Source organism: Hemiscyllium ocellatum, chromosome 24 (assembly GCF_020745735.1).
Source record: "Hemiscyllium ocellatum isolate sHemOce1 chromosome 24, sHemOce1.pat.X.cur, whole genome shotgun sequence".
Lineage (NCBI taxonomy): Eukaryota > Metazoa > Chordata > Chondrichthyes > Orectolobiformes > Hemiscylliidae > Hemiscyllium > Hemiscyllium ocellatum.
Window position 1 is genome coordinate 6,607,094 of NC_083424.1, and position 26,705 is coordinate 6,633,798.

The window sequence follows — 26,705 nt, forward strand, 5'->3', positions numbered from 1 at the left end:
TAGTTTTGCCATAACTCAAGTATCTCTTTTTCTCTCTTGTCATGTAGATGAAAATCTCTTCCAAACAAAATGGCAGGAACAGCGAAAATGAGAATGTCAGAGAAGCCAGTCCACAGAGGAGCAGCTCCCGAGACAAGCTTAGTGATGTAAGTATGTACTTCAAAAGAAACGATCTATAGTGAGTGCTCTGTGGCAGTGGCAGACTTTTGCACTTGTTTTGTGGAGGGATTTTGAAGTTAAGAATAGACATGAAATGTCATTTGGTGATTTGACCTGCTTTTAAGAATGACATGGGAGCTGTTGCAGTACTTAACAAGATTTTCCTTTCAAGAGCAGGCGAGATTTCTAAAGATTGATATGCAAAATGTTGATTGAAAATACCAGATTTACTGAATAATGAATGTGCAAAGCCAGGTTTGCATTGCTTGTGATGGTTAAGTCTGATGGCAAATTTCTCCTCCACTTTTTGACAGCACTGGTATATCGCATTTTTATTTAATGCCCATGCTGCTTTTAAATATTATGTGGCATTCATGGTTATGTTGCAGGTACAATGTTGGTACTATTCCGTGGTGGCTATTGCCTGTAAACATTTCCTGTTTCTAGTGTTTTTCAAGCATTCGATGTTCTGCTTCAAGGAAGGGAGCTGTCTTAGATATACTTGAAGGACAGTCCTTAATTAATCCCAGAGTGTAGACATATCACTTGTTGAATAGCACATAAATAATGTTAAAGGGCTACAGGAGGACTAGAAATGATTACTTACAGCAACAGTGTTGTGCCATCAGCTGCGTTCACCAATTTATTGTGAATAAGGAGATGTTGTACAAGTAAACTTGCATTCTACATTACTTCCAGCAATATTCCATTGAAACATATCACTAAATATAACATGATAGCTGACTTTTTCAATCATAAATGACCTCAATACTTGTCCTGATCAAAATGCCCACCTGACCCAGGGATGACCAATATATTCCTGAATGGATTTTGACTGGTCTATGGAACAGAATACCTTAACACAAATGCTCCACAAAGTGAACATTTGAGTGCCTACATTAAAACAAAGCATTGTTGCTTTTATTCATATTTATTGGGTTATGTCTTCCACACATTTTGCTTTTTTTATTTAAAAATAACATACCGCATCTCCTAAAATGCACTTGTACATTTGGAGGACTCTCAGGATATTTCCACTTACCTGATGGCGGGAAAATACCGCAACCTTCAGGAGCAGTCAATATCACAAATTCACTACTCAGTCCACAACAGAACAAGATATGAACAGTTCTTTCAACAGCATCCCCACTAAAGAGATAAGAGTTGGTCAGACTAAGAAAGTCTAGGTGTAACATTCCTGGGAGTTTATAATTAGGAACACTTGGTTTAATGTACGAATGTAGCCTGGAATCGTCCTTCAGTCAGCATGCTTGTGGTTATTTTCTTGATAATATAGAAATGGTCTAATGTTATTAAATAATAAACAACATGAAAATACACCTTGATACACTTTGTGAACCAAAGGATATTCTAGTCTTGTTGGAATTTAGTTTTGGTGCACTCCAGGTGTCCATCGTATACAACTAGTCCTTTGGCATGTCCTTACATCTGTGGGTTGGAGTGTTTATTATTCATAATATATCACAAGCTATAATTGTGCATATCCACTACTGTCTTTTATTTTAAACTTCTAATAGCTTTGAACCTTGCAGAGCTGAACTACTGAAATCAAATTTCATTATTTCTGATTCTTCAAAACAAAAATTGTGGACATGCACTACTTTCACCCAGTGTGTTTTATAGAAGTTTATAATCAATAAATTATGGACAACATCTGTACTCAGGCTAATCACGCAACATTCAGGCCAAGCAAGTGCCAGGAAATGGTCACATCCAACAAGAAAGAATCTTTTCCATCTCACCTAGATATTGAATGCCAGTACTATCTCTGAATCTCTCATCAACATCCAGGGGTTACCAATAACCAGAAACTGGTTGTTGTGGCTACAGCAGCAGGTCAGTGGCAAATAAGTCAACACCTGTTTCTCTGGATCCTCTGCACTAACTACAAGACATATATAAAGTGTGTGTTAGATTACCTCCCTGGTTGGGTGCAATTCCAATACCATTGAAGAAACCTGACACCAGCCTGTTTGGTTAGCACTCTAGCCATCTCCTGCAACATTCAAACCCTCCATACAAACACACAGTATCAATAAGGCTGCTGCATACAAAATCCACTGCAGCAACTCACCCGGGTTCCTTTAAAAGCAGCTTCAAAATCTGTGACCTTTGTCCCCTAGAAAGACAAGGGACCAGTTATGTTGGAACACTAGCATCTGAATCCGAGCCTCTTAGCACCCTGACTTAGAACTGTGTTGCTGTTCCTTCGCTTTCTTTACTGACAGTGCTGTGGGTTTACCTACACTTCAAGGATTGCAGCAATTCAAGAAAGCAACTCGCCACCATCTCATGGCAAATTAGGAATGTGCTGGCCTGATCCACAACACTCACATCCCATGAACTAATATAAGAAAAATTCACTTGTAGTGTTGTGAAGATTAGCTGGGGAATTGAAACTAGAGCGCATAATTTTAATAGCAACGGAGAAAGTTTTAAAAGGAACCTGAGGGGCAACTTCTTCACACAGTGGTTCACATGTGGAATGAATTATCAAAGGAACTGGTAGACGCCGGTACTGTTAGGACATTTGAAAGGCATTTGGACAGGTACATGAATAGGAAAGGTTTAGAGGAATGTGGAACAGGCAAATGGGACTAGTTTAGTTTGGGAAACCTAATCAACATGGATGAGTTAGACTGAAGGATCTGTTTCTGTGCTGAATGACTCTCTGCCCTTCATTGAGACTCAATCCTGGGCTCTTTGAGGCTGTATGACTCCTTGTTTGGGACCCTAAGATGAGAGGCAAGAGTAAAGCTCACCTCTGTGTTGAAATTAACAAAAAGGAGGCAGAAAGCTGCTCTTGTGAAGTGCTTCAGTATTACAATCTCCCTGAGTATTAAGGGAAATAATATTTGGGAGAGGTATGAAATTACACAGTTTTGTGGTCATGGCAAATATTGAGTTGAGTCTGCAATTGCCTATTTGAATGCAATGAGAGTATGACTATGAGGGAGGCTTATGGCTCTCACAGACGAGGAGGGTGGTAAGTGCCTGGAGTGCACTGCCAGTAGAGATGGTAGAAGTAAATACATTAACAATGTTTAAGAGGCAACTTGACAGATATATGAATAGGCAGGGAGTAGATTGGATTAGTTACAGTGGCCTGTTTGGCCCTTCGGGCCAACAAGTCCATACCAACCCGCCGAAGCGCAAACCCATTCCCTTGCATTTACCCCTTCACCTAACACTATGGGCAATTTAGCATGGCCAATTCACCTAACCTGCACATTTTTGGACTTTGGAAGGAAACTGGAGCACCCGCAGGAAACCCCTGCAGACACTGGGAGATTGTGCAAACTCCACACAGTCGCCTGAGGCGGGAATTGAATCTGGGTCTCTGGCGCTGTGAGGCAGCAGTGCTAACCACTGTGCCACCACTGTGGGCCATGTTGAGGCAAAAGGTTTTTTAAATTAACAAGGTGTCATGTGTCAGCACAGGCTTGGTGGTCAGAGAACCTATTACTGTGTTGCATGTTTCATTTTTTTTAAGATAAATGGGTAAATGCCTGCTATAACGTTAATAATGTCTTCTATCATTTCTATCTGAAAGATGTTAAACTAGTTATCCTGGAGTTTCTGTCTCCATCCTTTTGAAATAGAAGGAGTCACATTTGCTATCTTCAGTCTAATGGAACCTTCTCTGAATCAAGAGAGTTTTCTAAAATTAAAACTATGAACTATTTCAGTGAACATTTCTTTGAAGAGTCAATCCATCAGATCTCAGGAAATTCAGTCTGCAACTCCAACATTTACTAAATACCTCTTCTCAAGAGATTATTTCTTCTAACTCACTCTTTACGTTCCATTCCCTGATTTATAGTTGCTTCTGTGATGTTAACATGTATCAGTCTTTGTGGTGGGGAATGTAAAATATCTGTTCTGTTCATCTGCTGTATTCTCATTTTTCATTATTAGATCTCCAGAACTGAGGAAGAGTAACCAGACCTGAAACGTTAACTCTAATTTCTCTTCACAGATGCTGCCAGATCTGAGCTTTTAGAGCACTTTGTGTTTTTGTTTCTTTTAACAAATCATACTAATTATGCATGGTTAGTCAGTGTCTCTCCTAGTGCAGATATAGTCTGTCCCTGAGAATTCTTTTGAATTTCCACCACCACGGTTAGACTGACTGGACTGTAAATTCTTGGTCTGCCACTTCTTTAATAATGAGATAGCGATAGCAGTCCTCAGTGTCTGCCACCACGTAGAAGGCCGGAGAGCATTTGAAATGACTTTTAGGGCTTCTGATGTTATCTCCCTTGCCTCTTTCAAAACCCAAAGATCTTCTCATTTGGGCCTGCTGATGTATCCACTTTTAACTCTGCTGAATACCCTAGTATCTCCTTTCTCTCTTTGTTAATTTCTTCTAATATTTTATAGTTCTCCATCCTGATGTCTATACCTATCTGTTAGCCTAATTTGCTAATCACTTCAGCCAGCTCTGATTTCACGTGATCAATGACCCACTCCTTTCTCTCTCAAAATGCATGTAAATTTCAGTCATGTTATGGTCACTGTTACCTAGGTGTACCTTCACTATAAGATTATTAATGAATACCACTTTGCTGCACAACACCACAACTAGTGTAGCCTGGTCTCTGAATGGCTCCAGAACTCAGGATTCCAAGACATTATACCTGCAAATGCTATGAAATCCTCATCTATGCTACCTTGTCCTTGCCAGTCTGTATGCATTTTAAAATCTCCCATGGTTATCACCATGCCTTTCTAACAAGCTTCCATTATTTCTTCCCATGTGCTTCACTGTACTATGTGATTACTATTAGGACCTTGTAGACCACTCATCAGTGACTTCCTGCCTTCTTCATTTCTCAACTCTGCACAAGCTGTTTCCATATCCTGGTTTTCTGAATCTTCTTGGTTGTGCTAATGCCATCATTAAAAATAGAGCCATCCTTCCACCCTTTAACTTCCTGTTCAACCGAAATGTGTTGTACTCTTCAATTTTCAGGTCACAATCTATGTCATCCTGCTGTCATATCTCTGTGATGGCTCCCAAATAATACTTAATTATTTCTATTTGTGCTGTCAGTTCATTTGTTTTGAATGCTATGTGCATTTGGATGTTTAGTTGGATCCTTTTTCTTCCTTTTGTAACTTCTATTATGTTTACTCTTTGATTTGTACTCTCTATCCCTTTCTGTGACACTGTTTGTCATTTTCTATGTTGATGTCATGTCTTTGCCATGTCTCTACTCGTTTACTTGAGAATTCTTCCCAGTTTTGACCCTTTGCCCTCTATTTAGTATAGAATTTTCTCTATATCCCCAATTACACATTTCATAACACTGGCCCCAACATAATTCATGGTGGGATTGGTACAGATTCCACATTCTCTGGTATTGGTGTCAGTGCCCCACAAACCTAAAGGCTCTTCTCCCACACTAGTCTCTGAGCTTTGCATTCAAGTCTTCAATATGATTTACTCTTTTCATTTGGCTCAGGTAGCAATCTACAGATTATGACCTTTTGAGGTTCTGCTTCTTAATTTAGCGCCCAGCACCTCTCACTAATTGTGCAGAACCTCCTTTGTCCTGCCCATGTCATCAGTGCCTTATGTAACACAAAGACTGGTATTTCACCCGCCACTGTAAATTCCTCTCCAGTGCTGAGTAGATCTTCCAAACCCTGGCACTGAGAAGGCAGCACATCTGTGTGGACTGTTGGCCTTTGCTGCAGAGAATGGTGTCAATTACACTCACTATATTGCCACTACATTCCTCTTTGAGGGCTTGAATGGCTTTTTGCAGCATGTCACCATGGTCAGTTAACTCATCTATCCTGCAGCCCTCATTCTCATCCAAACAAGCTGAAAGTACCTCAAACCTGTTGGACAGTTGCAAAGGCAGAGGTTTCTGTGTTCCTGCCCAGTGGATCCCATTGTGTGCTCACTTATACTCTCACTTTTTGCTGTCCCTAATCACTGACCAAATCAGTAGACCCTATCTTGGGAGGTGTGACTATCTCTTGGTACAAAATTTTCATGTAACATTCCACCTCCCTGATGCATCACAGTGTCTGTAGTTCAACCTCCAGCACATAACTCCAAACTGAAGTTGCTCAGGCTTATAACATTTCAGATCTGCTTTCCCTGGACCAGACTAATATCCTGGAACTCCCAAATGCCAGAGCCATTACATACCACATGTTGCCATCTTTAATGTGTTCTAATTAACTACTTTATTATTTAATTCAATATTATAATTACTTATTTTTAATTATTTTAATAAACTTTCCATGAATTGGTACTTTGTTTTAACAAGATAACTTCTACATTCTGTTGTATTTCAAACTAGGTTAATTAGGTTTATGTGCACCGAGCATACAAGACTGATCAAACCCAATTAGAAAGAAATTGGTTAAACTGCTTCTTTTGCTCAGCCCAACTGTCATCCAGTGGACACTTAGATAAAACCCTGCATGAGTTTGGGAACTTTAGATTTTAAGCTGTAAATTTAAATTAAATGCTCCAAACAAAATTAGATTTGTACAAAAAAAAACAAGACTTTTTTACCCACTGTCTACCAACAGCGTCTTTGCAGCTTAAGGGAAGATTGCTTTGAGAAGGATTTGAGTACTGTAGCAATATCAGTAGTATTAAGAAGTATAAGAGCTGCAATTAAAAGATTTTGGTTCCGACAGGTGAGAGTAGTATCATGTTTTCAGACAAGAGCTTTCTTCTTATGTCTCCAGTAGTAGTGTGTGAGGCCATAAAGCATTTCTGAGATATGGACAAGATGGATCTTTCTAGAAAATTGGAAGTTGTTAAGGGTCAAAAACAAATTGGCAGTAAAGAAAAACTTGGATCTTGAAAATGGAGAGGAGTTGTCGACAGAGGAGATGGTGATCACTAAAATGAGCTCTATTCCTGATGAAGGGTTTTTGCCCAAAACATCGATTTTCCTGTTCTTCGGATGCTACCTGACCTGTTGTGCTTTTCCAGCACCACTCTAATCTAGATTCTGGTTTCCAGCATCTGCAGTCCTCGTTTTTACCTACTAAAATGAGGAAGTCCATATAACTGTTAAAGGTATGAGACAGTGATAATAGACTGACAGAACTGTACAGCATGGAAACAGACACTTCAGTCCAACTCATCCATGCTGACCAGATATCCTACATTAATATCTTAAATTAATTTAGTCCCATGCCTTTTAAATGTTGTAACTGTACCAGCCTGCACAAGTTTCTCTGGCAGCTCATTCCATATATGCACCACCCTCTGCATGAAAAGTTTAAATCTCTTCCCTCTCTTAAATCTATGCCCTCTGGTTTTCAACTCTGCTACCCTGGGGAAAAGACCTTGGCTAGTCACACTTTTTATGTCCTTCAAGATTTTATAAACTTCAACAAGGTTACCCCTCAGTCTCCAACGCATCAGTGGAAATAGCCCCAGCCTATTCAGCCTCTCCTCCAGCTCAAACCCTTCAATCTGGCCACAGCCTTGTGAAACAAAATTGCTGAACCCTTTCAAGTTTCACAATGTCCTATAGCAGGAGACCAGAATTGAACAAAGTATTTCTAAAGTGGCCTAACCAATGTCCTTTAAACTGCTATCATCAATGCACTGGCCAATAAAAGCAAGCATACCAAATACTGCCTTCACTATCCTGTCTACTTGATGTTGGAATTGCAAGAGACATAAGGTAACAGTATTTTAGAAATTAAAGAAGTGATATTTACTTTGATCCATTTTCAGTACGGAAATAAGGATGTAATGGTTCCACCATTGTGTTACAGGAAAGCTGGAAGTTAGAAATCAATGTGAAGTTACTGTATGTGATCAGTATAACCATGGATAGAGTTGAAAAAGTGAAGGAGATTATTGGTATGAAGGAAATGTATGCAAGGGAAAGATAGACCCCCTGGAGAACACACATTAAATGAAACAGGGAAGGAAATTTAAAGATGACAGAACAACTGAATCTCTCATGGAGCATTTAAGAGAAAACTGAATCCAAATAGGAACAAGAGTAGACCCTATTACTCTGCAACCTACTCCACCATTTCATAAGATCATGGTTGATCTGTATCAACTCCTCTATCCTGCCCTATCCCAAAATCCTTTCCTTTCTTTAATGTCAAAACTCTGTTTCATACCGGAATATACTGATTAATTGACTGTGCATTTTTTCCTGGAAAGGCAAGTTTAAAAGATTCACAATACTCTGAGTGAAGACATTTCACTGTCCTAATTAGCCAATCCCTTACTCCAAAATTATGACTGTATAGTTCTCGAATCCCCAGCTAGGGTAAACAGTTTCTCACTAGTCTGCCAAGCTTCTTAAGAATTTTATATGTTTCAATTAGATCGCCACTCATTCTTGTAAAACAGAGAATATCGGCACATCCTATTTAATCTTGTAGGATAACCCTCTTGTCTCTGAAATCAATTTAATGAATCTTAGTTACAATTGCTCATAGGCAAGCATGCTTTTCCTTTGATAAGAGTAACAAAACAAAACATAGTATTCCTGTTGTAATCTCTCCAAACCCCTGTATATTATAATAAGATTTCCTCTCTGTAGGAAAAGCTAACATACTATTCGCCTTTCTAATTGCTTGCTGTACCTGTACACTAAACTTCTGTGGTGAAATGGCCAACGATGATTGAATATGTTCTCATGAAATGGTATCTTGTTTGAAAATACTCAAAGACAAATTAACTCAGTGACGTTTTTGAGGACATCTCTCCATAGACAACATTTCACTTACATCATCACAACTTGAGAATCTGGAATTAGAGCTGTAGAGAGAGGATGACCACCAGTGACACTGCAAGAATGTAAAGTTGACAGGAATTAGGATGTGCGAATAAATGTAACTTAATGTTCATCAAGGAAGCACCCTTTGATCACAGTTACTCATTGTTCGCAAGATGCATACTGTAGGCTGTTAAATGTTCTTTATTGTGCAGCTTGACCACACAGAACAGTATTAGATTCACATTTATTCATACTTGTTATCATTAATTTATAGTTTAAGCAGTCAAACAGAATGGCTGACAGTTATTTCACTTCTAATTACAGATTTATTTAATAACAGTTTGCCATTTTACCATCAGCTGTGCCAGGCAGATTAATGTTTGAGTAGTCAAACATGGCAGGTTAAATGAGAGCTTTGTTAAAGCAAGGTGAATTTATGCAAATCCCAGACTGCAGGTTTGAGTATTCGCTTACTTGGCTGTGAAATATGCTTCTTAACCAGAGCAGTCATGAAAATGTATCAACCTAACAAAATCCAATTGGACAGTTCATTTAGCTTTCAAATTAAAAACACTACCTTTCCTTTCAAATGTGGAATGTTCTTGATGGGATTCAGAGTGAGCGTAATGTATTGGTTATTAATGCTTTCATTGTCACTTGTGAAGCAAATAGCTATAAAGGACCTCCAAAAATGTATTTGGCACTAAAATTATTTATTAAAAAATCTCTGCTACAAACTAGATCTGGCAGATAAAAGCAGGAGCTGGCTTGATGGTTTTGACAGCCAGCTAAAAAATTATTTGTGCATGTAAAGAGTGAGAACTGTGTGTAGTAAACATTTCATGCTTTTAAAGACACGTGTCAATCTGATCCTCAATCAGACCATGTAGGTAGTGGGCAGCAAATATCTTACGAAGCTGTTATTGTTACCAAAACTTCTCAGGAGAGCTGTTGGTGACATTTTAGATATACATCTCAAGGCTCAGATATCCTATGCCAGTCATACCACACGAGATAGGGTTTTTAGTGTAAAAGTTAAAAATTGTCACTTTTTTCAGTGGACACCTGTAGGAAGGCAAGAATTGTCATCTTGAAAATCTGAATTTTAAAAACCTACATTAATTATTACAATAACTACATCAATAATAGTGTGATTGAATAAGAAAAGTGAAACCCTGTATGTTTACCATTTATGAATTTTATGAATAGAGTTGTAGAGTCATATAGCATGGAAACAGACCCTTTGGTCCAACCATGCTGATCATAAGCCCAAACTAAACAATCCCACCTGCCTGCACTTGGCCTATATCCCTCCAAACCTTTCCTATTCACGTGCTTATCTAAAATTCTTGTAAACGTTTCAACTGCATCAGCATCCACCATCTGCTCTAGAAGTACATTCCACACACAAACCACTCTGTAACATGTTGCCTCTCATGTCCTTTTTAAATCTTCCTCCTCCTGCCTTAAAAATAAATCCTCCATTATAGGGAAAATACACCTGCCATTCACATTATCTGTATTCCTCATGAATGTTGAACATTTTATTTCGAATTGGAAAATGTATCAAACTGCAAAGCAATTCTAAAATCATCATTTTCACCATGTCACTCCTTTCAAAATTTATACGTTAAAATATTATATGTCTTGAACAGAATTTGTTTATTCTGCTGAAGATCATTGCACCCTTTCTCTCTCCTTCCAAATTCTCCAGATAAGGATGCACTTCTCAATGCCAAAAAGCCATTTCATTTTGTGAACTTTTGAGTGTTATTACTCCTTTATATGGAGTTAGCAGATCCATGGCAATAATACTGCAGCAGATCGTATTTTCACTTTTAGCCTTGAGCCAGTGTAAAACAAAATATCAGCTGATCCTAGTGGATCCGAAATGTACATATCAGATGAGGATATGTTTAGCACCATGCCTACTGAAATTTGCAATCTGATTTTCCATTTTAAATATTTGTGAGATACTAAAAGCCAGGTTGTACTTCTCAACAATATTATAGAATGAGGGAATGCTTTCAAGATAGATGGGAAGAAATTTTGAAACCAGAACCTGGTACTGTATCTTGTCTTTATTGTGTGTAATTCAAAGTCCTGTCTTTAGCAACAATGTTAGTGTCCCTGAACGCCAAGACAGCTCAGTACCACCTTCTAAAAGGCAGTTAGAGATGACCAATTATTGTTAGCTAGCAAGTGATGTGCATTTCGCATGATTGAATTAAAAATTTCTGTTAATCATTATTGATGTTTCTCTCATGCTCCACTACCTGCACAGCCTTTTTGACAGAGCCAAGTAGTCCACAATCAATAGATGAGATCCAATGTCCATTGTTCTATCACCTCCAATTGAAATAGATAGTGGACTACTTGGCAAATAACAGGTGAATACATCATGAAATATATGCAAACTCAAAAATGGTTGAGTGCAAAAGCAAAGCTGAAGTTTTGCAAATGCCATCTGCCAAAGGAGTCAAGGAGATGATCTTGTTTAACCACCTCCTAAGGTCCCCATCTTCAGTGTGTTGCAAAGTTGATCCACTGAATTTAATATCAACAAGGAAGACAATGCAGCAAACAAAGAAATTAGAGTTTGGCAATGTCATGTAGGTATTCAACACCATTGCAACAGAGTTAGCCAACTTGCTTCAGTACAGTCAGACACTGGCATGAGATATATGGAAGATTGTTGAGATTCACACCAAAAAAAACCATCTGCAGTTATTAATTAATCAACCATCCTTTCCAAGTCATCGGTGAAGTGATTAAAAGACTAATCTGTAGTACCATTGAACATAGCTACTTACAAGTAACCTGTTCCTTGGTGCACAATGTGGGTCCCACCAGAACTAATCAGCTCCATGCTGGAACCACGACCTTGATTTAACTTTGGTCAGGATAGCTGTCCTCTAGTAGTGAGGGCAAAAGAATGTATTGTAACATTAGGTGTGTTTGATTGAGAGGTACTCTAGGCCCAATCACCTTAAGCTGCTTCTTCAATGACTTTACTTCTCTTATAGTTAGGATTGAGAATACATAGAACATTACAGCACAGTACAGGACCTTCATGTTGTGCCGACATGTGGAACCAATCTGAAGCCTATCTATCCCATACTATTCCATTTTCATCTATATGTTCATTCAATAACCATTTAAATGCCCTTAAAGTTGTCGAGTCTACTACTGTTGCAGGCAGTGTGTTTCATGCCCCTACTACTCTGAGTAAAGAAACTACCTCTGACATGTGTCCTATATCTATCATCCTTCAATTTAAAGCTATGTCACCTCATGCTAGACATCATCATCTGAAGAAAAAGGCTCTCACTGTCCACCCTATCTAACCCTCTGATTATATGTCTCAATTAAGTTACCTCTCAATGTGCTCTCTAATAAAAACAGCTTCATGTTCCTCAGTCTTTCCTCATAAGACCTTCTTCCCTAACAGGCAACATCCTAGTAAATCTCCTCTGAACCATTTCCAAAGCTGCTTCAACCTTCCTATAATGCAGTGACCAGAACTGTATGCAGTACTCCAAATGCAGCCAACCAGAGCTTTGTGCAGCTGCAGAATGACCTCGTGGCTCCGAAACTTAATCCCTCTACCAATAAAAGCTAACACACCATATGCTTTCTTTATAGCCGTATCAACAGGCATGGCAACTTTGAGGGATCAAATGAATGTGGATACCAAGATCTATCTGCTCATCTACACTATCCAGAATCTTCCCTTTAGTCCATACTCTGCATTCATGTTGCTCCTTTCAAAATGAATCACCTCACATTTTTCTGCATTAAATTCCATTTGCCATCTCTCAACCCAGCTCTGCAGCTTATCTATGTCCCTCTGTAGCCTGCAACATCCTTCTTCACTGTCCGCAACTCCACTAACATTAGTGTCATCCGCAAATTTACTGACCCATCCATGTTATTTATAAAAATGACTAACTTGGTACAGTGGCACAGTGGTTAGCATTGCTGCCTCACAGCGCCAGAGACACTGGTTCAATTCCCGCATCAGGCAACTGACTGTGTGGAGTTTGCACATTCTCCCCGTGTCTGCATGGGTTTCCTCCCACAGTCCAAAGGTGTGCAGGTCAGGTGAATTGGCCATGCTAAATTGCCCGTAGTGTTAGGTGAAGGGGTATGGGTGGGTTGCGCTTTGGCGGGTCGGTGTGGACTTGTTGGGCCGAAGGGCCTGTTTCCACACTAAGTAATCTAATCTGATAAAGCAGTGGCCCCAAAACAGATCCTTGCGATACACCATCGTAACTGAACTCCAGCATGAACATTTCCCATCAACCACCACCCTTTGTCATCTTTCAGCAGCCAATTTCTGATCCAAACGGTTAAATCACGCTCAGTCCCATATCTCCATATTTTCTGCAATAACCTACCGTGGGGAACCTTATCAAACGTCTTACTAAAATCTATATACACTACATCAACCGCTTTACCCTCATCCACCTGTTTGGTCACCACCTCAAAGAACTCATTAAGGTTTGTGAGGCACAATGTACCCTTCTCAAAACCATGTTGACTATCCCTCATGTTAATCCCTCTGCTAATTTAAACAAGCAACACAGCAAAGATTCCAGCCCATGCTATAATCTGTTAAAATTCGAGAGGCAAAGAACTATCCCAAAAGTCACTACTTAAACTAAAAATTAATGACTTTATTCGTTAAGTCTGACAGAGAATATTAACTAACAACTATTTATAACTCCATTCTCTTAAAGCTATCTTTTACTTGCCCCTCGACAATACTGGTCTGATTTTTTAAAAAATCCTGATTAAGATTTACAAAAAAAATCTTCTTTCAAAACCAGGTAACTTTCAGTACTTCTCTGTATTCCTGTCTTTTCTTCTTGGGGATTCTGCTTCACAGATCTTTGATAGATAAAGGTACCTGTCAGAGAGCAGATCTTTCTCCAAGCAGTCTTGTTGGTGCTGGCTGCACGTTTGCCGCACTGGTTAATTGATCAAAATGTCTGATATTTAAACCTCAAAACATCGGATCATTTCATTGGTTTGAAGACTTCCAAAATAGCTGAAAATGTGTTGCTGGAAAAGCGCAGCAGGTCAGGCAGCATCCAAGGAACAGGAGATTCGACGTTTCGGGCATAAGCCCTTCTTCAGGCTTATGCCCGAAACGTCGAATCTCCTGTTCCTTGGATGCTGCCTGACCTGCTGCGCTTTTCCAGCAACACATTTTCAGCTCTGATCTCCAGTGTCTGCAGACCTCACTTTCTCCTGTCTTCCAAAATAGTCAGTTTCAAATTCGATTGGACTTTTGTATATGGGGCATCATTTAAACTGATAGGCCAAATGTTGAATTTGTTTTTGTGGTCTGGCAACACAACACCAAATATTTGTTTCAACCCAAATGTTACATATTTAAATATTCAGCACACTTTGTGCTAGCCAGAAATTTCAGCACACTTAATGATACAGTATACACTTAATAACACTAATCAACTTATTCCTCTCTAGATGATTATAAATCCCATCTCTCATAACTTTTTCCAACACTTTACTCACAACCGAAGTAAAGCTCACCTCACTCATCTATAATTACCAGGGTTGTCTCTACTCCCCTTCTTAAATAAGGGGACAGCATTTGCTATCCTCCAGTCTTCTGGTACTATTCTTGTAGACAATGACAACATAAAGATCAAAGCCAAAGGCCCTGCAATCTCCTCCCTGGCTTCCCAGAGAATCCTTGGATAAATCTCATCCAGCCCAGCGAATTTACCTATTTTCACACTTTTCAGAATTGCTAACACCTCCTCCTTATGAGCCTCAATCTCATCTAGTCTGGTAGCCTGTATCTCAGTATTCTCCTCGACAGTGTGAATACTGACGAAAAAATATTCATTTAGCACTTCCCCATCTCTTCAGACTCTATGCACAACTTCCCACACTATCCTTGATTGGCCCTAATCTTTCTCTCATCATTCTTTTATTCCTGATATACCTATAGAAAGCTTTAGAGTTTTCTTTGTCCTATCTGCCAATGTCTTCTCATGTCCCATCCTGACTCTTCTTACCTGGCTAACTTGTAACCTCTCAAGTGCCCTAACTGAGCCTTCACATCTCATCCTAATATAAGCTGCCACCTTCCTCTTGACAAGATTCAACTTTTTAGTAAACCACAGCTCCCTTGCTCAACCACTTCCTCTCTCTCTGCCAGGGATATACTTATCAAGGAGATGCAGTTGCTGTTCCTTGAATAAGCTCCACATTTCAATTGTGCCCATTTCCTGCAGTTTCCTTCCCCATTCTATGCATCCTAAATCTTGCCTAATCGCATCATAATTGTCCACCAATAACTCTTGCCCTGCTGTATACCCCTATCCATTTCCATCGCTAAAGTAAACATAACTGAATTTGGTCACTATTACCTCCAAATCTAACACCTGGCCAGGTTCACCACCTAGTACCAAATCCAATGTAGCCTCGCCCCATGTCAGGAAATCCTCCTGCACATAATTGATCAAAATTGACCCATCTAAAGTACTCGAACTACAGTATATCCAGTCAATATTTGAAAAGTTGAAGTCCCCCATAACAATTATCCTGTTACTCTCGCTCTTATCCAGAATTATCTTTGCAATGCTTTCCTGTACATCTCTGGAACTATTTGGAGGCCTATAGAAAACTCCCAACAGGGTGACCTCTCCTTTCCTTTTTCTAACCTCAGCCCATACTACCACAGTGGATGAGTCCTCAAACATCCTTTCTGCCACCGTAAAACTGTCCCTGACTAACAATGCCACACCTCCCCCGCTTTTGCCATTTTCTGTGTTTTTACTGAAACATCTAAATCCCGGAACCTACAACAACCATTCCTGTCCCTGCTCTATCCATGTCTCCGAAATGGCCACAACATCAAAGTCCCAGGTACCAACCCATACTGTGAATTCAACCACCTTATTCTGGATCCTTCTGGCGTCAAATCACCTTCCTACTCGTCAGTGTACTCTTGCGACCTTGAAACTTCATTTCTGACCTCACTACTCTCAACCTCCTGGACACTGGAATGACAATTTAGGTTCCCATTCCCCCGTTGAATTAGTTTGAACCCACCCGAGGTACATTAGCAAATTCCCCCCTTCCTGCCAGGATCTTGGTGCCCTCTGAAGGATACTTGCTAACAATTCTTTATCGTTAATTCCTAACAGTAAGGAGTCTGTCAGGCTGCATAAGAAACTAGATAATTTAATTTGACGAATGACGGGTAAAATATGTGCCTTGTAGGTATGAAGTAATGAGTTTTTTTTTGGTTCAGCCATTACTGATCAAGGGTTTCCATTGATGAAAATGTTGTTGGATCAATAATAACATTGCTACGATCCTGACTCTATTGCTACGAGGGTAGGAAAGAGAATGGTGACCTCCTTCCCCACCCCCCCACTTTGATCCCTCAAAACAGCTGTCATCTGCAGACCTGTAGCTAGATGTGTTTTGGAATGCTTGTCTTTCACCCAAATAGGTATGTCAGCAACAGCACAAAAAGTTCAATAGTTTGCATTTTAGTTTGATTTTTTTTTCCTCCCTCCATGATCAATACCACCACCTCAAACGCTGCAGTATTGGATTGCTATCTGTACCGTCACCAGGATGCACAGTAGCAACTCATCAAGGCCACTTTGGCAATACTGCTCTCCTCTGTAATCTGAATCGTTGGGAAGGGGAATGCCATCTCCCAGAATTCTACTTCAAGTCACAGGCTGTCTCCTTTTTGGACCTATATCGCTTTGTAATTTCTGTCTCAACATCTTGGGCCTCCTAGCCTAATATTGTTGTAGGAGTCTCATCATCTCCAGAACTATAATTGTCCAAGGAGAGTGGCCATCATGACCCACCAGGGATAGACAAAAATGTAGCCTGTGTGCCTTTTCTGCACTGAAGCAGACAAAATTAGGTTCAGCATTGGTCTTTGGTTCTACAGTAAAATATGTTCAGTTTATCATCTGTAGTCAGGTTGAGGTAGTATCATCAGGGTTGGAATGTATGTTGCCAGCATGCTAACCTGTTTTTCTTTTCTTTGATTCAACTATTTTGAAGGATCATTTCCAAAAAAGACCTTTTATATTGTGTGTAGTGGATCTTCAATTCTAACAAGTTTCTAGTATTTATGGAACTAGTACTTCAGCCTGAGTTAAAGTCCCTTACAAATATGCTAATGAAAGTGTTTTGATTAACATTGGCCATGATTTTTAGCAGGGTTTCTTTCCCATCACCTGAGGAGATGGTGAAGAATACACTGCCACTGATCCTGACTCTATTGCAGAAAGTGTTAATTGCATGGAGATGGGATTTGCACCATTCACTCAGGAAGATGTCCCACCACAAAGAGCTTTTGGTGGATGGGGTGGGGGTGGGAGAAGAGAAAACACCCGCAAAGATTTTGAGGGGGAATGCTGATGTTGAAAGGAGACTGTTGATTGAGGCACCTTTACCCTCTTTCCATGTGAGGCCTGAACCATGGTCACTGTCTGGGCTGGGCTGGGCTGGGCTGGGCGTGTGTGTGTGTGTGTGTGTCATGCCTTAGCTGTCTTGCTGTTCTGAAAGTTGAAACCAGGCAGGAAATGGCCTTTAAGTAGATTAAGCCCATTGATTGGCCACTTAAAGGACTTGATTGGGGCAAGGATAGGCTGGCTCACGTAGGTCTCATCCAGGCTGCCATAAAAACATAGAGAAGTTAGGGTGGGGAGGCCCAGTGGAAATGCCATGTGAGGAATCCTCCATGGATTAAACTAGATTACACTTTGGAGTTAACTTCGTGTACATAAATCAGAGGTGACAGATCTATAAACACCTTGTTTTCTTTTTTTAATGGATGCTAACATACAATTGGTAATCTGTGCTTTTATAATTAGGTGTAAGTCACTAATGATTTTAACTATTCAGATGGGAACAATTATTTATTTATTATTATATGGAAAAATTAGTTTCCAAATGGTGGGTTGAAATTTGTTTCCAATCCTGTTGCTGAACTGCAGTGAAACAGATACTTTCAGAGATGTGTAATTTTAGTAAAGCCATTTTTGACTGCTTTTGCCTCCCATTAAAGGTTGTTGTGTTAAAATAAATTGTATTAGCTCTATTTCCACAGAATATACATATTGTTTCTGCTTAAAAATAAAACTCTTTTTATGCTGTGGTTAATGACCCAGCTGCTGTCACACGTGTCTCGCAGAGCACATGGGAATCCCGGAAGGGGAAGAGCTGATTAATTTAGGGAAATATTCCTTGACCCTGACCTGAGCTAATCTGGAACATTTATGCTTGCATTGCAGCCACCATGAGTGCAAGCAAATCAGCCGGCAGCGTGAACACAGTATATAACAGCTTGAGTGTTTTATACATGATCTTTTCATTTCTATTGGGCTTCAATTTGAACAAAGCATTTTCTATCAATACTCTCTATAATACTTTGGCACAATACCATGACAAGAATTGAACATTTCTTGATGAATGTTTGCACAACAGAACAATATGTCTTGGCTAAAAAAAATTCTCCAATTGAGATCGATTCAGTTGGCTGCCTTACTTTTGTATTCTAAACTGCACCTGAAATAGACCAGTAGGTATTTGAAGTTTGAAGATTTAATATTAATTTGTAATTGTAGTTTTTAAAAATTAATTGCATTATGTTTCAAAGCTTTTGATCTGTCACATACTAATATATGTTCAGATTTGAAACATGCCACAGGCAGTAAAAGTATTTCTGTTCTATTCAGTGGATTTTTGTCCAGGAGCAAGTAACATGCTTCAGTTCATGTTTAATGGGTATATCAGATTAACTCGATCAGCAGGCAGGCAAAAAAGAACAATGAGCAGCCCTTCAAATAGGTGGGCAGGTAATGTTTTTGGTTTGTGATGTCCATGCTATAAGCATAGGATCTATCTGGTTTCTAATTTGTAGCTATCACTCATACAATTGCCATTGCTATATTTTAAAGTATAAGCAGACTTATGATCCTAAGATGTCCTAAGGTGCTTTATAGAAGCATTATAAAATAAAATCTGACACTGAGCAATATAGAGATACTCAATTAGATAACCAAAAACTTGAATAAAGAGATGTTTTGAGGAATGCCTTAAAGGAGGAAAGTGAAGCAAAGCCAGAGAGGTGTGGGGAGGGTTTCCCAATGTATTAAGGCAGAGGCAACTGTCAACACTGGCATCAGTGGTGAAGTAATTAAAATTGGGAATGCTGAAGAAGCCAAAATTAGACAAAGCTTAAGAGAATGGAATGCAAATTCAATCTAACAAAAAACAATCATGGGATACAAAGGTTTTTACAGGTACACAAAAATAAAACATTTGACTAAGTCGACTGTGGGTGTATTAAAAGCAATATTAAGAGAATTTATGATCGGTAAGATGGAAATGGCTGAGAAGCTAAATGATTACTTCATGTTTGTTTTCACTGAGGAAGATACAAATAATCTCCCGAAAGTAGAGATCTAAGTGACAAGGGAGAATGAGGAATTGAAGAAAATTAGGATTCATAAGAAAGTTAGAGAACATAGAACAGTACAGCACAGAACAGGCCCTTCAGTCCATGATGTTGTGCCGACCATTGATCCTCATGTGAGGTAAACCTAATGTACGAACTCTCAAATTTCTGTGACCATATGCATGTCCAACAGTCTCTTAAATATCCCCAATGACCTCGCTTCCACAAGTGCTGCTGGCAATGCATTCCATGCTATCACAACTCTCTGCGCAAAGAACCTGCCACTGACATCCCCTCTACAATTTCCGACAAACAGCTTAAAACTATGACCCCTCGTGTTAACAATTTCTGCCCTGGGAAAAAGTTTCTGGCTATCAACTCTATCTATGCCTCTCATTATCTTGTACACCTCAATTAGGTCCCCTCTCTTTCTTCCTTTTTTCCAATGAAAAACGTCCAAGCTCAGTCAACCTCTCTTCGTAAGTTAAGCCCTCCATTCCAGGCAGCATCCTGGTAAACCTCCTCTGAACCCTTTCTAAAGCATGCGCATCTTTCCTATAACAGGGCGACCAGAACTGGACACAGTGTTCCAATTGCGGTCTAACCAAAATTTTATAGAGCTGCAACAAGAACTCACGGCTCTTAAACTCAATCCCCCTGTTAATGAAACCCAAAACGCTATATGCTTTCTTAACAACCCTGTCCACCTGGGTGGCAATTTTAAGGGATACCTGCACACCAAGATCCAGCTGTTCCTCCACACTGCTAAGAATCCTAAACTTAATCCTGTACTCAACTTTCAAATTCGACCTTCCAACATGCATCACTTCTCATTTACCCAGGTTGAACTCTATTTGCCACCCCTCAGCCCATCTCTGCATCCTGTCAATGTCACGTAGCCTACAATGGTCCTGTATTCTGTCAACGACGCCTCCAACCTTTGTGTTGTCTGCAAACTCGCTAACCCACCCTTCAATCTCCTCATCCAAGTCATTAATAAAAATTATAAAGAGTAGAGGCCCAAGAACAGAGCCCTGTGGAATACCACTCACCACTGATATCCAGGCAGAATATTTTCCTTCTACTACCACTCGCTGTCTTCTGTCGACCAGCCAATTCTGTATCCAGACAGCTATATTTCCCTGTATCCCATTCCTCCTGCCCTTCTGAATGAGCCTACCATGGGGAACCTTATCAAATGCCTTACTGAAGTCCATATACCCAATATCCACTGCTCGACCCTCATCAACTTGTCTAGTAACATCCTCAAAGAACTCAATAAGATTTGTGAGGTATGACCTGCCCCTCACAAAGCCGTGCTGACTGTCTTTAATCAAGCCATGCTGTTCCAGATGGTCATAAATCCTATCCCTCGGAATCCTTTCTAACATCTTGCAGACGACAGATGTGAGATTGACTGGTCTGTAATTGTCAGGGATTTCCCTATTTCCTTTCTTGAAGAGAGGAATTACATTTGCCTCCCTCCAATCCTCAGGTACAACTCCGGTGGAGAGCGAGAATGCAATGATCTTTGCAAGCGGCGAAGCAATCACATTTCTGGCTTCACAAAGCAGCTGAGGACCAATCTGATCTGGTCCTGGCGACATGTCAATCTTAATGTTTGTCAAAATTTTCAATACATCAGCTTCCTCAATCTCTATCTGTTCCAGCATGCTTACCTGCTCCTCCATGGTTCCATTCACTACAAGGTCCTTTTCTTTAGTAAAGACAGAAGCAAAAAATTAATTGAGGGCTTCCCCTACCTCCTCAGACTCTATACACAAGTTCCCTTTGCTATCCCTGATTGGCCGTACTCTTTATACTGGAGAAATTAATGAAGCTGAAAATTGATAAGTCCCAGGGATCTGATAGTCTACCTCCTAGAGTGTTAAAGAAGGTGGTGAGAGATGGCATGGTGTCCTAGTGGTTAGCACTGCTGCCTCAATCAATTCCAGTCTCTGGCGACTGTGCAATCTCCACACAGACATTCTCCCTGTGTCTGCATGGATTTTTTCCGGGTTCTCTGGTTTCCTTCCACAGTCCAAAGATGTGCAGGTTAGGTGAATTTGTCATACTAAATTGTCCGTAGTGTTCCAGGATATGTAGATTAGGTGCATTAGTCAGGGGAAATGTCAAGTAATAGGGTGGAAGAATGGGTCAGGGTGGAGGAATGGGTCTGGGTGGAATACACTTCAGAGGGTTGGTGTGGACTTGTTGGGCCAAATAGCCTGTTTCCACACTCTGGATTCTATGAGATATTCAATGCATTGGTAATCATCTTCCAAATTCAATTGACTTTGGAATGATTCCTGCAAACTAGAAGCCTGCAGATGACACTGCACTCTTTAAAAAAGGATTAAGGCAAAAAATTGAACTACAGACCTGTTAACCATAGCAAAAATATCAGAATACGTGTTAAGAATGCCTTAAATGAATGCCTGGATAAAAATAATCTGTTTGGACATAGCATGAATTTGCAAATGGAAATTTGTTTTTGACAAACTTGGAATATTTTTGAGAATGCTCCTTACAGAATTAATTCAGGGAATTGATGGATATAGTATGTTTAGAATTTCAGAAAGCTTTTGATAAGGCCCCCAACCAAAGGTTGTGGAGCAAAATTATAGTACATGATATAGCAAGTAATGTATAGGCATAGATTAAGGATCGGTTAATGACAGGGAGCAATATGTGCAAATAAATGGGTCAAATTTGTGTTGCTTGGCAATAACCTGCTCACTCAGTTTGAGTCCACTAGTTCCCCTCAGCTCCTAACCTCATTACAGCCTTAGTTGAAACATGGATGAAAGAGCTGAATTCCAGACGTGAAATAAAAGTGACTGCACTTGTCATCAAGGCCACATTTGACAGAGTCTGGTATCAAGGAGATCTAGGTAAACTGATACTGGGTATTGGGGGTAAATCTCTCTACTAGTTGGCATCATACCCAGCACAAATGAAGATGGCTGTGGTTGTTAGTGGTCAGTCATGTCAGCTCCAGGATATATTAGCAGCAGTTCCTCGAGATGGTATTTTTGGCCTATCCAATGGCCAATGACCTTCCCTCTGTCATAAGATTAGAAATAGGGTTGTTTGGTGGCAACATTCAGCAACATTCATGATTCATCAAATACTGAAGTATTCTATATCCGAATGTAGGAAGACTGTACAATATCTAGGTTTTGGCTGACAAGTGCCACACAAGTGGCATCAAAATCTAACCATCGCCCCTTTGATATTGAGCCATATAAATAATGAGCCCACAACAGCAGTCAGAATCTTGTAGAGAGTAACTCACTCACTGACTCACAAAAGCCTACCCACCATCTTCAAGGCACAAGTCCGGGAGCGTGATGGAATTTCACCACTTACCTGTATAACTCCAACAACACTCGAGTTTGATATCTCCTACTGCAAAGCAACCCATTTGACGGGCAACATGTCCTCAACTATTCACTCTCCACACCAATACTCAGTAGCGCCTGTATCTGCAAGATGCACTGCGCAAGTTTACCAAGGGTCCTGAGACAGCACTTCCCAAAACTACAATCATATCATCGGACAAGGGCAGTATATGCATGGCAAGACCAGAATTAACAAGTTCCCCTCCAAGCCATTCAACATTCTGACTTGGAATGTATCGCTGTTCTTTGTGTCACCGGGCTAAAATCCTGGAACTCCTTCACTAACAATACTATGGCCTACTGATAACATCCCTTAAGTCCCAGCTATTCACAATATATATCAATGATTTGGACAGGGGGACCAAGTGTTATATTTCTAAATTAGCTGCTGGTACAAATTTAAGCAAGAATATATTGTAAGGAACACGTAAACATTTTTAGGAAGACAGGCTGGGTAGTTGGGCAAGAACATCGCAGACTGAATATAATGCATTTAAATATTTGATTATCCATTTCGTAGGATTAACAGACATGTGAAAGACCATCAGGCATAAAAGCAGAAATAGGCCTTTCATCCCTGTGAGTCTGCTTCATCATTCAATGAGATGAAATTATGGCTGATTTGATAATTCTTAACTGCACATTGTTGTCTATTCCCTATAACCCTCTAATCCCTGATTGATTGAAAAATCTCTCTTGGCTTTGAATAAATTTAACATCCCAACCTTGACAGTTGTTTGCGGTATAGAATTCTACAGATTCACTGCACTCCAATAAGAAATTCCTCCTCTATCTTTAAATAAAAGTGTGACTCCCTTATCCTGAACCCTCTGATTCCTAGGCACTCCTAGAAGGGAAAACATCCTCTCAACTGCCATATCAAGTCCCCTAAGAATCTTGTGTATTTTAATAAAATTGCCTTGTATTCCCCTAAATTCCAAAGAGTACAGGTCCGACCTACTCAATGTCTCCTCATCTGCCTTGTGACCATTCTTAGGGCTACTTCCAAAGCCATTGCATCTCTCCTTCGATAAAGGGACTAAAGTTGTCACAATATTGCAGCTGTAGTCTGACAAGTGCCTTGTATAGTTTTAGTAAAACCTCCCTACTTTTATGCACCATTCCTTTCGAAAGAAAGGACACAACTCCATTTGCTTTTCCTATTACCCGCTGAACTTGGATGCTAGCTTTTTGTGATTCATACGTGAGGACTCCCAAATCCCTCTGTTCTCTCTTCCTGCATTCTTTTCCTATTTATATGATGTTCAGCTCTTGTATTCATGCCAAAATGCATAACCTCACATTTTCCCACATTGCATTGCATCTGCCAAGTTGTTGCCCACTCACCTATTCTGTCTGCATCCCTCTGCAGACACTTTGTGTCATCTTTGACACTTGCTTTGCTGTTATTTGTATGTCATCCACAAATTTGGCTACAGTACATTCACTTTCCTCTTCCAAGCCATTGAGAAGTATTCTAAATAATTGTGGCTCCAACACTGACCTGATATGGCCTCCACTATTACAGGTTACCAAATTGAAAATTACCCTTTATGCCAACTCTCTGTCTTCTATTCATTAGCCAAACTCTATCCGTAATAACATTACCTCAAATACCATTGGCCCATATCTTAATAGGTATCCTAATCTGTAGTATCTTGTCAAATTTCTTCAGAAAACTCCAAATATATTAGTTGAGTGCTTCCCTTTATCTATCCTTCTTGTTCCTCCTCAAAGAAATCTCGAAAGTTTGACATGGCATGATCTGTCCTTTGTGCAGCCATGTTGACTCTGCTTGATTATGTTATGATTTGGAGATGAAGGAGCGTTGCTCCGATGAAGGAACGTCGCTCCGAAAGCTAGTGTGCTTCCAATTAAACCTGTTGGACTATAACCTGGTGTTGTGTGATTTTTAGCTTTGATTCTAAATGGTCTTCTATTACATCCTTCATAATAGACTCTTAATATTTTCCAAATAACGGGCACTAAACTAACTTTTTTTGTCTCTTCCATTTTTAAATTAATGTGTTATGTTGGCAGGTTTTCAATCCTCCGGGACATTTACCAGAATCTAAGGGATCTTAGAAGAAACACTTGTGCATCCATTAGCACTGCAGCAACTTCCTTTTATATCTTGGCATGTGTTGCATCAGATCCGGGTGACCAATCTGCCTTTAGTTCCATTAGTTTCCTTCTTTACTTGTGCCGAGTAAATAAAGACTCTTATTGGACAGCAGCTTTCATCTTTGAGTTCCACAGGTATGATTAGCACTAGCAAATCGGACCTCTGCAAAACATCTCTTCCTTGGGTCACAACAATCATAATGGCGTGGCTTTCTCAAATTCTTTTTCAAACAACCAACCAATAACACCCTGGTTCACAGATTGGCCATTTCTGTGAAGACATCAAGCTCTTGAGCATTTCTGAGCTATCACATGGCTTTAAATATTTTTAACCAGCTCATTCAGTACCTCCAAGAGCTACTGTCTTCTCCTCTGCCAAAGAGAAAACTAACTTTTTTCGGAGTGATTTGTTTCTGCTCTGCATTAGCATTGTCTGTCTGATTTCCATCAACTCTGCCTCTGTGGCTTCATCCTCCATCTTCTCTGCTTGTGTCTGTAGCTCTCATTTATGTCTAATCAAACAGCTTTTGATCTTAACTTCCTTACTGTTGGTATTTCGATCAAGTGTCACAGGTCACAGACTAGTATTTTCATATTCAAGAAAATGGTAATTGATTCCTTTTATAAGTTAGGCAACTGCATAAAAATTATTTTAAAACAATTGCACACTCCACAGATATTTTAATGAAATGACAAATTTTCCTTCCTGCTTCCATTTAACTATTTAATTTTGTAAACCATATAGAATGTATAGGCATCACATTCTTAAAAAAAATTCTCAACCTTTTATTTCTATTTCTCAAAACATTGAATTTTATGTGCAATCTGTAACTGATCTTCATGCTTTAAATTTAAATTTCCTATGCATAACATATGCTGTTTCACAATGATACAGAAATAAAATTTACATCAGTCGACCTAAAAACAATTGATGAAATGCATTCAATAAATGCATTTTTGTATCTCTATGGCCCTAAATGTAATTTTCGCCTCAATTTCCTTTGATTGCCTCCTTATTTCTTGAAGTCTTAAGATGTACTTCATTGGTGCCAGTACCCTTTAGCATCTCTCTAGTTGTTGATTGAGACATCTGGATAGTAATTACTGGACAGCCATGAAACATCTCAATTACAATGTTAAAGCTTCATCATCATGTTTGTGCATCTGGCAGTAGCTGCTGGTGGGGTATCAGTAATCTCCTTTGTTAGATAAGGAACAACAAAGCTAATTTGGAACTAACGTGGGATGCTCCTGTTTTGAATGGCTCAGTGGCATGTAGAACATGTATTTGCTTATGAACAATTGAACAAGCATTTAGAAATGTTGCAGTTTTCAACCAAATTAGAAGTTCCCAACTTAGCGACTGACTCATGTCTGCAGAGATTACCAACAAATGTGTAACTTATGCATTTAGCTATTTAATGCAGTCACTGATTCCTCCATGTGCAGTGAAGTAAAACTGTAAATGACAGGTTGGAATGTGAGTGCATAGAAATGTTTTAAAAAGACTCTTTAATTCTATATGCATCTGTTCTTGATATACTAAACTTTTGAACAGTTGTGCATAGCCTCTATTGATTTCTCTTTCTTGTGCATAGGCCTACTCTCATAATTTGAAAATGAGATCTGCCAAGGTCATCTGCTGCAAATGTCCTCAAACTCATTAAACAATACTTGACAGAGTTTAATGGTTATTGTGAATACTAATTTGTTCTTCTCGTACAGTGTACGCTTACCATCAAATAGTTGAACAGGCACCTTGCTAAGAAGCATGTAACAGGGGCAGCATTTTAA

The 26,705-nt window shown here is 39.6% G+C and overlaps 1 protein-coding gene across 9 annotated transcripts in view; it reads left to right on the forward strand.

Moving 5' to 3' along the window:
• The window catches only part of fbrsl1 (fibrosin-like 1), a 1,050,756-nt gene that overhangs the window by 506,965 nt on the left and 517,086 nt on the right, over positions 1-26,705 (forward strand). For all 9 annotated transcript variants that reach the window (XM_060843388.1, XM_060843391.1, XM_060843389.1 and 6 more), the window contains one exon: positions 48-146. In XM_060843388.1, coding sequence (XP_060699371.1) covers positions 48-146 — 99 coding nt within the window. The remainder of the gene's footprint in view (positions 1-47; positions 147-26,705) is intronic.